The sequence below is a fragment of the Hemiscyllium ocellatum genome, chromosome 31, assembly GCF_020745735.1.
Source record: "Hemiscyllium ocellatum isolate sHemOce1 chromosome 31, sHemOce1.pat.X.cur, whole genome shotgun sequence".
Lineage (NCBI taxonomy): Eukaryota > Metazoa > Chordata > Chondrichthyes > Orectolobiformes > Hemiscylliidae > Hemiscyllium > Hemiscyllium ocellatum.
The window spans coordinates 50,198,420-50,215,091 of record NC_083431.1 but is presented as its reverse complement, the minus strand read 5'-3'; the positions used below and the strand labels follow the sequence as shown (position 1 = coordinate 50,215,091).

Sequence of the window (16,672 nt, the reverse complement as noted above, 5' to 3'; positions counted from 1 at the left end):
CTAACTCTAATACTTACACTAACAGTAACCCTAACTCTAACCCTAACCTTAACCCTAACCCTAACCCTAACTCTATCTCAAACCCTGAAGTTCTGCCTGAAGCAGTTACCAATTATGTCAGTTTAAACGAAATCTATGTTGCTGAATGTTGTCACTTGAAGAGTTGTCTGCTACTGGTTCTGACACTAAAAAGTCTGTTACTAACATTGTGACTTCAAGAGGATCCTATGACTGGTACTGTCACTTTAAGAGGAACTTGTATCACTAACACTTATTAGGGAAAGACCCTTTACAACTGATGTTTGAAGGAACCTGTGCTACTAACAATGTTATTTTAAGAGGAGCTGGTTAATTGCAATGTCACTTTAAATGAATCTCTGCTGTAATTTTAAGAGGGGTCTGTGTTATCAACACTATCACTTTAAGAAGTGGCTGTCCTCATGAAACTGTCACTTCAGAGCTTGTGATATTGACATGTTCAATTTAAGAGGAGCCTGTGTAACTGGCACTGTCCCTTTAAGAGGAGCCTGTGTTACCTGTATCGTCCCTTTAAGAGGAGCCTGTGCTGATGGCACTGTCCCTTTAAAAGGAATCTGTGCTGCTGGCACTGTCCCTTTAAGAGGAGCATGTGCTGCTGGCACTGTCCCTTTAAGAGGAACCTGTGCTGCTGGCACTGTCCCTTTAAGAGGAGCATGTGCTGCTGGCACTGTCCCTTTAAGAGGAATCTGTGCTGCTGGCACTGTCCCTTTAAGAGGAGCCTGTGCTGTTGGCACTGTCCCTTTAAGAGGAGCCTGTATTGCTGGCACTGTCCCTTTAAGAGGCATCTGTGTTACCAGCACTGTCTCTTTAAGAGGAACCTGTTATTGGCACTGTCCCTTTAAGAGGAACCTGTGCTGCTGGCACTGTCCCTTTAATAGGCACCTGTGTTACCAGCACTGTCCCTTTAAGAGGAACCTGTGCTGCTGGCACTGTCCCTTTAAGAGGCACCTGTGTTACCAGCACTGTCCCTTTAAGAGGCATCTGTGTTGCTGGCACTGTCCCTTTAAGAGGCGTCTGTGTTACCAGCACTGTCTCTTTAAGAGGAACCTGTTATTGGCGCTGTCCCTTTAAGAGGAACCTGTGCTGCTGGCACTGTCCCTTTAAGAGGCACCTGTGTTACCAGCACTGTCCCTTTAAGAGGAGGCTGTGTTACCAGCACTGTCTCTTTAAGAGGAACCTGTTATTGGCGCTGTCCCTTTAAGAGGAACCTGTGCTACTGGCACTGTCCCTTTAAGAGGCACCTGTGTTACCAGCACTGTCCCTTTAAGAGGAACCTGTGCTGCTGGCACTGTCCCTTTAAGAGGAGGCTGTGCTGTTGTGTTACTGTGATCCGGGCGGTCAGGAAGCTCCCTGCCCGGGACACTGCTCAGTGCACGGGAGGAGGGTGACCGGGGTCCGGGGGTGTGTGTGCCCGGGGGCTGGTGGGGGCTGTGCCCGGGTCCGGGGTCCGGGGTCCGGGGGTGTGTGTGCCGGGGTCCGGGTGTGTGTGTGCCCGGGGGCTGGTGGGGGCTGTGCCCGGGTCCGGGGTCCGGGGTCCGGGGGTGTGTGTGCCGGGGTCCGGGTGTGTGTGCCCGGGGTCCGGGTGTGTGTGCCCGGGGTCCGGGGGTGTGTGTGCCCGGGGGCTGGTGGGGGCTGTGCCCGGGTCCGGGGTCCGGGGTCCGGGGTCCGGGGCGATGCTGCGGTCGCTGCTGGTGTGTGCGGTGTGCGGCGCGGTGGCGGTGCTGCTTCCCGCTGGGCTGTGGACTCGGTGCAGCCGCTGGTTTGCGGGATCGCTGTGGGATCCAGCAGCGGGACCTGCACCGAGCCGCCTCTTCAGTAAACCCGAGCTGAGCCGGTACACCGGAGAGAGGGGCAGCCCCGGGCTCTACCTGGCCATCCTCGGGCAAGTGTTCGATGTCAGCAAAGGGAAAAAACATTACGGTCCAGGGGGCTCCTACAGCTGCTTCGCAGGTACAGTATAAACACAGGACTGGTACAGTGTAAACACAGACAGATATCGTATAAACACAGGACTGGTACAGTGTGAACACAGGACCCAGACTGTATAAACACAGGACCCAGACTGTATAAACATAGGACCAGTACAGTATAAATACAGGACCCAGACTGTATAAACATAGGACCAGTACAGTCTAAACACAGGACCCAGACTGTATAAACATAGGACCAGTACAGTATAAATACAGGACCCAGACTGTATAAACATAGGACCAGTACAGTATAAATACAGGACCCAGACAGTATAAACACAGGACTGGTACAGTATAAACGCAGACAGATATCGTATAAACACAGGACCGGTACAGTGTGAACATAGGACACACAGTATAAACATAGGACCGGTACAGTGTAAATACAGGATTCACACAGTATAAACACAGGACCAGTACTGTATAAACACAGACTGATATAGTATAAACACAGGACCGGTACATTGTGAACACAGGACGCACGCAGTAAAAACACAGGAACAGTACAGAATGAACATGGGAGACATAGTATAAACACAGGACTGGTACAGTATGAGCACGGGACACACACAGTATGCACACAGAATCGGTACAGTGTGTACAGTTGAGCTGCATCGCAACATCCTACACTGGTCCCTGGGCTAGGCTCCTGGGAAGCCTGTGTGTTGTCTACTCTATTACCAGGGAATAACACTCCCCTTGGCTACAGATCATGAGTACCCCAGTTGATTTGAGTGCCCTGTGCTTACCATCCCCCTTAACAGGTAATATTTCAATGTGCTCCTCTCTAACCAAGCCCTTCCCAAAGCGGGGCTGGTGAACTGACCAGTTGGGGGAAGGAGGCAGCAATGGCTCTGAGTCACTCCCCCCTCCGCCTTTACCAACAGGGCTTGGCATTCCCCACCATCCTTCAGGATGGGGCTTGCAACTGGTTTCAAGGTATGGAGGGTTTTCAGTAGGTCTGAGTTCAGAAAATGCTGCAGTGACAGACTTATCTCTCTGTTACCTGCAGAACAAAAGGATAATGCTGTATTCATCAGCTGGTTGCCAGAGATCAATTAACTTTGTGGGTTAGTTTATTTAAAACAGTGAAACACATTCTAAGTAACAAAGCAGACATTACAGCAGAGTGCATCGTAGCCAGACTGCCTGTGTATATACACAGTCCCTTTAAGACAGGGTACACATACAACAGACATGGCATTGGCCTGGCTCTCAAGTAGCTGTCAAGAAGTTTGACAAAAAGACACGACTTCTGTCCCTCGTAGCCCTACACACAGATGAAAAAAAACACCAATTTGACTGGGACAACTAAGCAAAGGCACTCCAACCACAACGCTACAAACAACACACAGATCTAGATGCCATCTATCAACCCCTCAGAAAACAAACAGGAAATGACATCACCAGGAACCCCATCCAGGAGAAAGATATAAATAGAAAGCAGGAGACAACGGCTTCGCTCCACATGGAGGTCACCACTGATGATGTTACCTAGCCAGGTAATGAAACGTCTGGATATCAAACCTACAGCTCAGCGAGCAAACCCACACCCTAAACCTCAACCTGAGCTACAAACCTTGCAGGTTTGATGGAGTTTTTTTGTCTGCCTTCTAACTTCCAAAATCCAGAGGTTATACTTGCACCTGTGTAACCTCACCTAACCTTCCTCCAAAAGGTTTTCATCTGGGGAATCTCAGCTTTGCAAGAAAGACTGCATTTATAGAGGACTTCATCTTGGCCTTTAGGAGCACAAAGGTTATTCCAGTGAATGGATGTTTAGAAACCTCTCCCTCATTATTGTCTCAGGTCACAGCCCAACAACAACTGCCACTTACATTGCACCTTTTTTAATACCGTGGAATCCTGAGGCATTGAAGAAATTTGAGACTTAGCTACACAAGGAGCCATTCAGGTTTGGTAAAAAAGATTTAGAGGGGTATCCTTCAGGCGGATGACGGGGAAGATTACCAGAGGAATTCCAGAGCTTCGGATACAGTCAGCAGCAGGACAGCAATTAAACATTGGAGTGAGTAAAGGCCTGAATTAGAGGAACACAGATATCATGGAGGTCTGGGCCTGAAGGAGAGCTAAACAGGGAAGAATATGTTGATATTAAGACATTGCTTAAACAGAAGCCAGTGTTAAGTCACCAAGCATGAACGAATGAGACTGGGGTATAAAAGCAGAACTTTGCACTGTGAGCATTTGGTGGAAGCCAGACGTTTGTCCAAGGGAGAACATTTGAAGAGTAAAGTGTAGAGATAATGAGGACATGGATGAGAGTTTTAGCAACAGCTGAGCTGACCTGTGGTCATTAAGCACAGGGCACTCGAAACAACTGGGATAGAGTTGGACTTTGTTGGTCATAATTGTGGGTATAGATGGTTTTGGTGATGATGCAACAATGTGGTAAAATATATCACTGAGGCAATGAACAGGCCAATCCAACCTCAGACTGTCCTCAGGAAGAGGAATGGAGACACTGGTTGGGGAATGGTGGCAGGAGCCAAAGGCAGTTACTTAAATATTTTAATCTGGTGGAGGGAGAGTGGGTACAGTGATTAGCACTGCTCCCTCACAGCACCAGATCCAGGTTCACTTCCATTCTTGGCTGACCATGTGGAGTTTATGAGTTCTCCCCATGTCTGCTTGGGGTTCTGCCAGTGCTCAGGTTTTCACCTAGGGGTTCAGGTACATAATTCTTTGACATTTGTATCACAGGTAGACAGGGGTTTAACACACTTGCCTTCATTGCTCAGACCTTTGAGTATAGAGTTGGGAAGTTATTTTGAGGTTGTACAGGACATTGGTGAGATATCTTCTGCAGTTCTGTGCCCAGCCTTGGTCTCCCTGTTATAGGAAGGATTATTAAGTTGGAGAGGGTTTGGAGGGTTTGCTGGACAGGCTAAGACTTTTTCCATGGAGTGTAGGAGGTTGAGGGGTGACCTTATTGAGGTTTATAAAATCATGAGGGGCATGGATAAGATAAATGAAAGGAGGCTTTTCCCTAGGATGGGGCAGTTCAAAACTAGGAGGCATATTTTAAGGTGAAAGGAGAAAGTTTTCAAAAGGACATGGGGACAACTTTTTTACACAGGCTGGTTTGTCCACAGAATGAATGCCAGAGGAAGTGTTCAGTGCACGTATAGTTATAACATTTAAAATATATTTAGGTAAGTACATGAATAGGAAGGGTTTGGAGAGATATTAGCCAAGCGCAGGAAGGTGGGACCAGTTTGGTTTGGGGACGTAGTCAGTGTGGACTATTTGGACCAAAGTATCTGTTTCCATGTTCTATAAGTGTACACAGTGCAAGGATGTGCAGGTTAAGTGGACTGGCCTTGGTACAAATTGCCTCAGTCCCAGGATGTGTCCAGTGTATGTGCAGACACCCACAGCTAGATTGGTGTCTCAATGTGCAGGGACCAGTTTTGGCTTAGAGCACAACTGAAGTGATGGTGTTCTCAGCAGTTGCCGGTACCAACCCCCTGTAAAGTCAGCCTAGTCACCCATTCCCACTCCCTGTCTGCTCTATAACATCCTGGATCAAGAACCACAAACAATTGTGCAGGAGTGGGAAACACTGTCAATGGTGCTAATGACTCTCCTGATCCCTAAGATCCTCTTTTACTCCTGATGTTCCTATTAACTATCACAGGATGGATAAGATTGGAACTGAGGAAAATGCAGTCCTCCCAGCTGGATAATAGAGGACTGAAGTTGATGGGGGATGGTGTGATTGATGGTGTCAATCTAGCATATTGTGGTCTTTATCAAATAAGGTGTCTGTCATGACTTTGGTAAGCAGCATCTCAGTAGTGTATTGGGGCAGAAACCTGATTAACAGGAGGGTTTCAAATGTGGAGTTCTGGAGAAGATGGTCACAGACTGAAAACATCGTAAAGTAGCATTCTAATACCCCAATTTTTGTTCAGTTCTATAAAAGAGCCTACTGGCTCAACAAATCTAAACCTATATAATAAAATTTAAAGTTTAATCTGAAGAGTCGTACTGGACCTAAAGCATTAAATCTATTTCTCTCTCCACAGATTCTGCTACACCTAAGTTTCTCCAGCAAGTTTCCAGCATCTGCAGGAGTTTGCCTTTACTTTGATAAAATATTAACCTTCCAATGTGTCAGTTCTGTCGGGCACTCATTATATGTATCTCCATCGTTTCCAGTACTTGACTCGCCTCCTGTTCTCTGCCCTACAAGTTCTGCTCATTTCCTGTTTAGTTTGCTGTTCACTGTTGTTCTGCCTTTGTTTTAATTATGCATTTACTAGAACCTGTAATCACAGCTCTAGTTCTAGGCTCAGGTTCTGTCTCCAGTGACAACCCACTCCCCAGGCATTCCCAAAGAACTTTCACTCTTTCCCCACCTCCCAGTCGTGATGACTGACTTTACTGACAGCAGCAGCAGCCTGTTTGAGAGAGCGGGGAGAAAGTGAGGACTGCAGATACTGGAGATCAGAGTCAAAGAGTGTGGGCTGGGAACGCACAGCCGGTCGGGCAGCATCTGAGGAACAGGAGGATCAACGTTTCAAGCATAAGCTCTTAATCAGGATTCGATCATTTCCTATTGAAGAGCTTATGCTCAAATCGTCGATTCTCTTGCTCCTCGGATGCTGCCTGACTAGCTGTGCTTTTCCAGCCCACACTCTTTGAGAGAACAGCCCCTGGGCAGGAGGAGAGAGAGAGAGGGCAATGCCTGCCTGTTATTTGGGCTGTGGTCTATGCAGAGTGGTTCCAGAGAGGGAAATATGATCCCTGCTGTGTGCTAAGGACCTTTAGCCCCTGTTGGATAATGTATGTAGAGAGTCTGAAAGGCACTAGTAACCATGTGGTTTAGATTAGAAAATTCCTTTTGGTTCTTTTGAAATTAGACTTTGCAGGGACAGATGGTGGTGTTGGGGTAACGTTCACCAGTAGGTTAGAAGCCCAGGCTGATGTACTAGGGACATTGGTTCCAATCCAATCCTGCAAGCTGGTGGAATTTGAATTCAGCTAACTTAAAAATAAAATGTAAATGCAAGCTAGTCATACGTGGTGACCATTGCAACATGGGGGTTTGAGGGCTGTCTCTTCACTAATTTATTTCTTCGTACTTTCAGCAAAGTGACCTTTCTGTCTCTCTGGGTGCTCTCCCCCAACCCTACGATTAAAATCTAAACTTCAGGGCCTTTTCGGGTCAGGACGACAGGGCTGCGAACTGTTGGGACTCTGTGCAGCTAACCCAAGAGAGAACATTCAGACCAGGGGTTCAAAATGGAGTGGAGGAGCAGAGAGATCTGAGGGGTACAGATGCTCAAACCGTTACCAGTGCTGATGTCAACTAAAAAGGACACAGAAAAACAGAGGAAAAGATCACTCTGATTACTTTCTAGAGGGAGAGAATGGAAAAGAAGTTGTATTAAACTATTTCAACCCCAGACAGAGTACTGTGTCCTGTCCCAGAGGACTCCATAATATGAAAAGGGTACGGAGGTGCTGGAATGAAACCAGAATTGAGAGGCTGTCTTTCCTAACTGGGGTCCTTTCTTTCTCCCCTTCACACTTACCAAGGTTTCACTTCTGAGTCAAACATCTTGACCACAGAATTGGAGAAGATAGAAAAGGAACTTTGAAGATGCTATGGCACAATGTTGAAGAGCAGAAACATCCTCTTGAGCCAATATTTTGCACTTAACTCACAAAAACATCACCTTGGTTTATTATAAAGTTGTTCATGGGAGCCTCCGCCATATAGGTGCATATTTGTCTAAATTACTACAGTGAGCACATTTCAAAAATCTTTAATAGTTGACACCTTGGAGGTTGAGAGGCGTCCTTATAACAGTTAATAGAATAAAGAGAGGTATAGACAGAGTTAATGGTAGTTGTCATTTCTCTGGAATGGGGGATTTTGAGACTTGGGGGCACAAACTTAAGGTGAGAGGAGAGATTTAAAAAAGGACAGGGTGTGCAATTTCTTTTACACAGAGGATGGTGCCTGTGGGGAATTAACTTCTTGAGGAAGTGGTGGATGCGAGTACAATTAAAACATCGAAAAGACATTTGGATAAGAGCATGAATAGGAAAGATTTGGAGGGATGTGGGCCAGGAATAATGAGTGGGACTAGTTTTGTTAGGGATTATGTTTTGCATAGACTGGTTGGACCAATGGGTCAGTTTCCATACTGTATGACTCTGTGAGGCACCATATCAACGAATGTCTTGCTTTGACTGTTCTGTCACCTCCCCGATCCCCTCTGCTAATGTCTGTTTTCAGCTTTACAAATTTGGAACATTACATTTCCAAAATGCCTCTTTCATGTGGTAAATGAGTAATTAGAGTCATCAAGTCCTACAGCATGGAGAGAGGCCATTTGGCCCAAACTGGTCCATGCTGACCAAAATGTCCCTGCACTTGGCCTATATTCTAACCCTTTCTTATCCAGGTATTTGTCCAATTGCTTTTTAAATGTTGTTAATGTACCCGCCTCAACCACCTCCGCTGGCAGCTCATTCCATATGCATACCACCCTCTGTGTAAAAAATGTTGCCCCTCAGATTCCATTTTATTCTTTCCCCTCTAACCTTAAACTGATGCCCGCCAGTCCTCAATTCCCCAACCCTGGGAAAAAGATTGAGTGCATTCACCCTATCCATGCCCTTCATGATCTTATTCACTTCAATAAGATCTCCCCCACCACCCTCAGTCTCCTACGCTCTAAAGAAAAAAAAGTCCTAGCTTGTCCAACCTCTCCCTGTAACTCAGACCCTTGAGTCCTGACAACATCCTGGTAAATTTCTACTGCACTCTTTCCAGTTTAATAACATCCTTTCCATAGCAGGGTGACCAAAACTGGACTCAATACTCCAAGTACAGCCTCACCAATGTCCTGTACAATTGCAACGTAACTTCCCAACTTCCTGATGAAGAGTGTATGCTCGAAACATCGATTCTCCTGCTCCTCGGATGCTGCCTGACCAGCTGTGTTTTTCCAGTACTCAATGCCCTGACTGAAGGCTCTGCCTATTTGTGACTCCACTTTCAGAGAACCGTGCACCTGAACTCGAAGATCCCTCTGTTCCACTACACTCCTTAAGGCCCTACCATTCACCATGAAACTCCCACCTTGATTTTACTTTCCAAAATGCAAGACCTCACACTTATCTATGTTAAACTCCATTTGCCATTTCTCGCCCCACTTCCCCAGCTGATCAAGGTCCTGCTGCAATTTCTGATAACCCTCCTCACTGTCCATGATACCGCCTATTTTAGTGTCACCTGTGAACTTACTAATCACGTTTTGTACATTCTCATCCAGATCATTGATATCCATAACACACAGCAGTGGGCCCAGCACCGATCCCTGAGGCACTCCACTAGGCACAGGCCTCCAGCCTGACAAACATCCTTCCACTATTACCCTCTGCTTCCTACCATCAAGCCAATTTTGTATCTAATTTGCCAGCTCCCCCTGGATTCCATGTGATCTCACCTTCTCGAGCAGCCTCCCATGTGGAACCTTATCAAAAGCCTTACTGAAATCTATACAGACTACATCTACCACCCTACCCTCATCAACCTTCCTGGTCACTTCATCAAAGAACTCAACAGATTTGTGAGGCATGATCTCCCACAGACAAAGCCATGCTGACTACTCCTAATCCAATCCTGTCTTTATAAATTGAGATCCTAATAATCTGAATGGACTGGAAAACTCAATACCAGAGTTCAGATCATTATGAAGTTTTCATCAGATTTTCTGTACAGTTCCGTGCTGGGATTGTAATAACAATTCAGTCCCTGAACTGTTAATTTATGTCAGATGCTGCGAGACCTGCTGAGTTTCTCCAGCAATTTCCGGTTTTGTTTCCGATCCCCAGTACCCACAGTTCTTTGTTTTATGTTCATTGATGTTATCTCCATCTGTTGCTTCCAGTTGTTTAACATGTGAAAAGTTGGCTGCACAGCAAATGGATTTCAAGAGCACAATTTCTTAACTCGAGTTGTCTCTGAATGGTTCTTGACCGACCTGCTCATTCTGCTTTCACCTGGGTCCACGTTGCTGCAGCGTGTCAGTATGCAGAGCCTCTGTCCTCAATTTGTTCTGTTGTCAAATGCAGGTCGAGATGCAGCCCGAGCCTTTGTGAGTGGAGATTTCACAGAGAGTGGTCTTGTGGAGGATGTATCTGGACTCTCGCCCTCTGAAATACTTGCTCTCCATGAATGGCTTGACTTCTACAAGAAAGAGTACATTTTTAAGGGTAAGAGTCTCATTTGGGCACCTTATGAGAAGATGCAATCCCTAAACCTGATCATGTGGAAATAGCAGTGAGAGATGTGCTCACAGCCTGGGTCTCCTGATCTGAAACAATTAATTGAAATGTCCTGCCACCTCCAACTTCTTTTGGCAGTAATTCCACTTGAAATCCTCATCCAAGTTCCAATTTATTCTCCTCTCTGACTGGCTGCAGAGAGCCCCCAGCAGAGAATGAATGACACCCTCATCCACTGCAGGCAATTACAATGTCGTCTTCCAACGGAGATCTCACCTGGAACCTCCCAGGCTCGGCCTAGCCTCTGGATAAACAGGATGCACTATGAGAGAGATAATGATCTGGATCTTGCGAATGCCGTGTAGGTGGGAGCGTCCATAACAACACCCCATGGAATCCCTGACAGACTCTGGGGGAAATTGCCTGGAATTGAAGAACACGCTGGGCTATTGCCCTGTGTTTGGTAATTTCCAAATGTATTGATTAAAGTCAGAGAATGTGCAGGGTTCCACTGCAGTTAATACTTAGCCAGAAAAAGTTAGAAGATTGAAAACCTAGTTTAGCTCCTGGCTAGATGTTCAATCTGCACCCATCCCCCACTCCCACCTCCCTATCTCAGCATTCACCCACCCAGCTGACCCCAACTACACTTTCCCAGACCCCTTACACCCATGTCCCCCCAAAACACAGCCCCTTGCCAGAAACACACCACCCATCCTGGCCCTTGAACCCACCCTCAATACTCCACCACCTACCCTGGCAACCCAGTTATCTGGCACTCTAATCTGACATTTCCCTTCTGTACTTCCACTTTCACTGGATCTGGTAAAGTGCCTCCCTCTGTTGCTCATTGTTTAAATGATTTTTTATTCATTCATGGCACATGGGCATATATTGCCTGTCCCTAGTTGCCCTTGAGAAGATGATGGTGAACTGCCTTCTTGAACCGCTGCAGTGCACCTGCTGAGTGTTGACTCACATACCCCTTAGGGAGGGAATTCCAGGATTTCGACCCAGTGACAGTGAAGGAATGGTGATATATTTCCAAGTGAGGGTGGTGAGTGGCCTGGAGGGGAACTTGCAGTTCGCATGGAGCAACTGTCTGTCCTTCTAGATGGAAGTAGTCGTGGATTTGGAAGGTGCTGTCAAAGCAGCTTTGGTGAATTGCTGCAGTGCATCTGGTAGATAGTACACACTGCTGCTCCTGACTGCCTGTGGTGGAGCGAGTGGGTGTTTGTTGGTAGGGTACCAATCAAGTGGGGGCTGCTTTGTCTTGGATGGTGTCAAGCTTCTTGAGTGTTGGTGGGGCTACACTCATCCAGGCAAGTGGGGAGTATTCCATCACAGTCCTCACTTGAGCCTTGTAGATGATGGATAGGTTTTGTGGGGTCAGAATTGAGTTATTTGCCACAGCATCTGACCTGCTCTTGTAGGCACTGTGCTTATTTGGTGAATCTGGTTGAGTTTCTGGTCAGTGATCATCCACCTGGCACATCTGGCTGAAGATTGCTGCAAAAGCTTCAGCCTTATCTTTTGCCCTGATGAGCTGGGCTCTTCCATCACTGGGGATGGGGATAATAGTGGAGCCTCCTCCTCCAGTGAGTTGTTTATTGTCCACCACCATCATGGTTTGGCAGGAGTACCGAGCTTAGATCGCTTGCGTGGTCACTTAGCTCTATCACTTACTACTTACGCTGTTTGGCACGCAAGTAATGTTCTTTGCTACTTCACCAGGTTGGCACCTTGTTTTGAGGTCTGCTGGGTGCTGCTCCTGGCAGGCCCTCCTGCAGTCTCCATTGAACCAGGATTGATGCCCTGGCTTGATGGTAATGATTGAGTGGGGGATATGCCAGGCCATGAGGTTACAGCTTGTGCTGGAGTAGAATTCACTCCTGTTAGTGTCCCACAGCACCTCATGGGATGTCCAGGCTTGAGTTGCTAGATCTATTCAAAGTCTGCCTTATTTAATGCGGTGATAGTGCCACACAACACAATGGATGCTATTCTCAATGTGAAGTTGGGACTTGGTCTCCACAAGGACAGTGCAGTGGTCACTCCTATCGATACAGTCACGGACAGATGCATCTGCAGCTGGCAGATTGGCAAGGATGTTTTTCCCTCGTTCCCTCACCACCTGCTGCAGATCCTTACGGAGCCGACCAGCTCGATCAGTCATCCTGCTACTGAGCCACTCTTGGTGGTGGGCATTGACATCCCGCAGCCAGAAGACATTCTGTACCTTTGCCATCCTCGGTGCTTCCTCCAAGTGTCGCTCATCATCGAGGAGTGTCGATACGTCAGCTGAGGGAATTTGGCACACAGTAAGAGCAGGCAGTTTCCTTGTTTAACCTGAAGCCATGAGACTTCACAGGGTATAGAGTCAATGTTGAGGACTTCCAGAGCAACTTCGTCCTGACTGTATCCCCCTGTGTTGTCCCCTTCTGATGTGTCGATCCTATCAGTGGGAATCCAGGGACAGTGATGGTGGTGTCTGGGACATTGTACGGTCTGATTCTATGTCTGTGACTGTCAGGCTGTTGCTTGACTGGTCTGTAAGACAACTCTCCCAACTTTGATGCTAGACCCGTGTTAGAAAGGAGGACTTTGCAGGGTTGCCATTGTCTTTTCCAGTGCTTTGGGTAATGCCAAGTTATCTGCCTGGTTTCATTTCTTTGAAACTTTGTAGCAATTGGTACAGTTGAATGGCTTGCTGGACTATTTCAGAGACCAGATAGGAGCCAACCACAAAACTGTAGTTAAGGTGGCACATGTAGGCCATCAAGGAGTCTTATCAATCCTGGGTCCAATGGGAATCGGGGGAAACTCTCTGCTGGTTAGAGTCACACTGGGCACCACTGAAACAACAAAGGCGGCAGACATTAAATCCACTGTGTCTGTACGAGGTACTAAGCTGCACACTGTAGAACACACTATTTTCTTTGTATAGTGTGCTATTTTAGCTTTGCAAGTTGAATTTGCCTGTTAATTGTCTACATCTTAGTTTAAAACCTCAACGTCTCTGTCAAACTGCAAGGTTTCTCCAAATCTCAGGAGTGTTTTACTTATTTTTGCTTCTTGCAAGGTAAATTAATTGGAATGTATTATGACCACAACGGTGAACCCAACCAAGCGCTGGCTGATGTGGAGTTGGCTGTGATGCAGGGCAGAAAGCTGAAAGCAGAATCCGAGTTAGAAAACAATCTCTTTCCTCCCTGCAATTCTGAATGGAGCTCAGCCAAAGGAGGAAGAGTCTGGTGTTCATCTCACAGGTTTGTTATGTTGCTTTTGAATCACTTTCCCCTTCTCCAATGCCTCCTCTATCCTGAAGGCAGTGTCTTTTTTATGTCTGACCACCCAGCCCTGCCCATCCAAGTGTGGATTCCACAGATGCAAGGCTAGAGTGAGGACCTGACTGTGGGGTTGGGGCCAAAGTCCTGACTTCATCCGGTTGACAGTTATACAACAGTCAGTACCTGAAAATCAAGTGGAAACTATGGTCTGAGCAATTTTTATGAGTTATTTCTGCACAATAGCTGGACCTTGGCTGCAGAAGCACAACGTGTCTCCTGTCCCTAAGTCAAGTGACTGGGATTGGGATGGAGCTCACCATCATCAAACCTGCCTAGGTATATTGGTTAAAGACCTAGACACCGTTCTCATGGCATCTCTACAGTCAGCCCAATTTCAGTAAACTCCACAATTTCTCATTAATGAAACTAGTTCCTATATATTGTCCCATAATACAAATATAAGTTATCCCACAGTACAAAGTCTCCTTGAAAGTGTGGCATATGGGAGGGAAAGAAAGGGGAAGGTATGGCCTCCTTCCCCAGCCCAGAGGTTCAGAATGAGTGATAGGGTCAATGATTACTCCAGTGAGCCCCTTTCACCCAGTGAATTGCGCACAGAAAGTAATAAACTAAATCAAAATAAGCCAAACGTGTAAAGAAATGTGACTTTTATTGTTGTTTCCAGTGGAGGAGTAGAAAGGAGTTGGGCTGGAGTCCCACGGAAACTATACAAACCTGGATCAAAGAGCCATCGCTGTGCTTGTGTGCGGCCAACTGGGCCCCCATCGAACCAGCCCAATTCTGCCCAAAACAGGGGGGATCTCGACAATCCCAGCCTCCAGGAATATGCAGGATGCCACAGCCTCTCTGACTCATGTGCCGTTCCAGACACATAACAGCCTGACAGATCACAGGCACCATTTCAGAGACTGAAAATCATCAGGATGTGTGACATTTCTATTTTAAAGACAATGCTGAAGCAATCACTGTATTTCGTTTGCATGAATAAATGAATATTTTAACAGGATAAATGTGACTATGGATGGATAAATTAAAAATAAGTGTGAAATTAATTTGTTAGGAAGGAAGCCTAGATTTATTAGTTTCCAATCCCTTCAGTCCCCATCCCATCTGGGACAATCCATAAATCTGATCACCTATGGATTAATAGTGGCCATAAGTGACCCAGATTGTTGTAAAAATCCAACAGGTTCACTCCCATCCATCAGGGAAGGGTGTGTGTTACTGTGCCCCACCTGTCCCAGAGTTGGTTCAGCTTATCAGGCTACCTCAGGTTCCTTTTTGGGTGAGACCAATTCCTTGGGTGGGGGTGTATCCACTGTCCATGTATGGACAGTGAGTGCGGCTCTCTCATTCATTGTCCAGCCAGAATAGGGCTGTTACTATTCCTCACTTTGAGCTAAAACGTGGCTCTTGTGGCACAGTAGATGGCCCCTCACTTTATGTCTCAAGTTCTACGTGGCCCAGGATCACCCAGCTGGAATCAGTGTCTCAGAATACAGGAAATTTCAATCTGCAACAATCCAAATGGAGGAGAAAAGATGCTTCCAGTATTTATAAGATGCTCTGTTCATAAAGATAGCAGTCAATGAGCAGGAGAAAGGGAGGACTGCAGATACTGGAAATCAGAGTTGAGAGCATGGTGCTGGAAAAGCACAGCAGATCAGAGAGCAGGAATGAGCTAATGAAGGGCTTATGCCTGAAATGGCTGTGCTTTCCCAGCACTACACAACTGTTGGAAACAGGAAAAGGTTATATTTGTGTGGCAATGAAAAAAAATCAAGAGCTAGCATTACAGTGACTTAATTGAGACGTACGATAATCAGGAGGGTTAGATAGGGTGGACGGTGAGCTTTTTTCCTGGGATGGTGATGGCTAGCAGATGGACACATAGCTTTAAATACTCAGTGATACATCACTTGTGCCTTAGAGATGGACAGACTTTGGGGGAGTAAAGAAGTGAGTTACTCACTGCAAAATTCCAAGCACTAATGTGCTTTTGCAGCCAATGTATATGGTAAGTTCAGTTCAGTTTCTGGTCAATGGTAACTTGTCGAGCAGTTCACTCAGCAATGGTAACGCCACCAAATGTCAAGATAGGAATGGACAGACTGTTATTAGAAATAGTCTTTGTTCTTTCCTCACAGGAGTATGAGGCAAAGAAATTACAGCATAGGAACTGGCCCTTCAGCCCTCCAAGCCTGTGCTGGTCCAAATCCTCTCTCTAAACCAGTCACCCATTTTCTAAGGATCTACATTGAACATTACAGTGCAGTACAGGCCCTTCGGCCTTCGATGTTGCGCCGACCTGTCATACCAATCTGAAGCCCATCTAACCTACACTATTCCATGTACGTCCATATGCTTGTCCAATGACAACTTAAAATGTACTTAAAGTTGGTGAATCTACTACTGTTGCAGGCAAAGCATTCCATATCCTTACTACTCTCTGGGTAAAGAAATGACCTCTGACATCTGTCTTATACCTATCACCCCTCAATTTAAAGTTATGCCCCCTTGTGCTCGCCCTCACCATACTTGGAAAAAGGCTCTCCCTGTCCCCCCTACCTAACCCTCTGATTATCTTATATGTCTCTATTAACTCACCTCTCAACCATCTTCTCTCTAACGAAAACAGCCTCAAGGCCCTCAGCCTTTCCTCGTAAGACCTTCCCTCCAGACCAGGCAACATCCTGGTAAATCTCCTCTGCACCCTTTCCAAAGCTTCCACATTCTCCTTATAATGCAGTGGCCAAAACTGTACACAATACTCCAAGTGCGGCCGCACTAGAGTTTTGTACGGCTGTAGCATAACTTCATGGTTCCGGAACTCTATCCCTCTATTAATAAAAGCTAAAGCACTGTCTTCTTAACAACTGTCAACCTGGGTGGTAACTTTCAAGGATTTGTGTAATTGGATACAGAGATCACTCTGCTCATCTACACTACCAAGAATCTTACCATTAGCCCAGTACTTTGCATTCCGGTTATTCAGACCAAAGTGAATCACCTCACACTTGTCCGCATTAAATTCCATTTGCCACCTCTCAGCCCAGCTCTGCAGCTTATCTATGTCTCTGT

General features: G+C 46.4%; 1 protein-coding gene across 1 annotated transcript; it reads left to right on the top strand.

Moving 5' to 3' along the window:
• Nucleotides 1-1,712: 1,712 nt before the first annotated feature.
• On the top strand, nucleotides 1,713-14,588 carry LOC132830548 (neuferricin). Its single transcript, XM_060848327.1, has 4 exons — nucleotides 1,713-1,989; nucleotides 10,128-10,268; nucleotides 13,363-13,549; nucleotides 14,256-14,588. The coding sequence occupies exons 1-4, from the start codon at nucleotides 1,713-1,715 to the stop codon at nucleotides 14,464-14,466; spliced, it is 816 nt and encodes a 271-aa protein (XP_060704310.1). The 3' UTR covers nucleotides 14,467-14,588.
• Nucleotides 14,589-16,672: the final 2,084 nt, after the last annotated feature.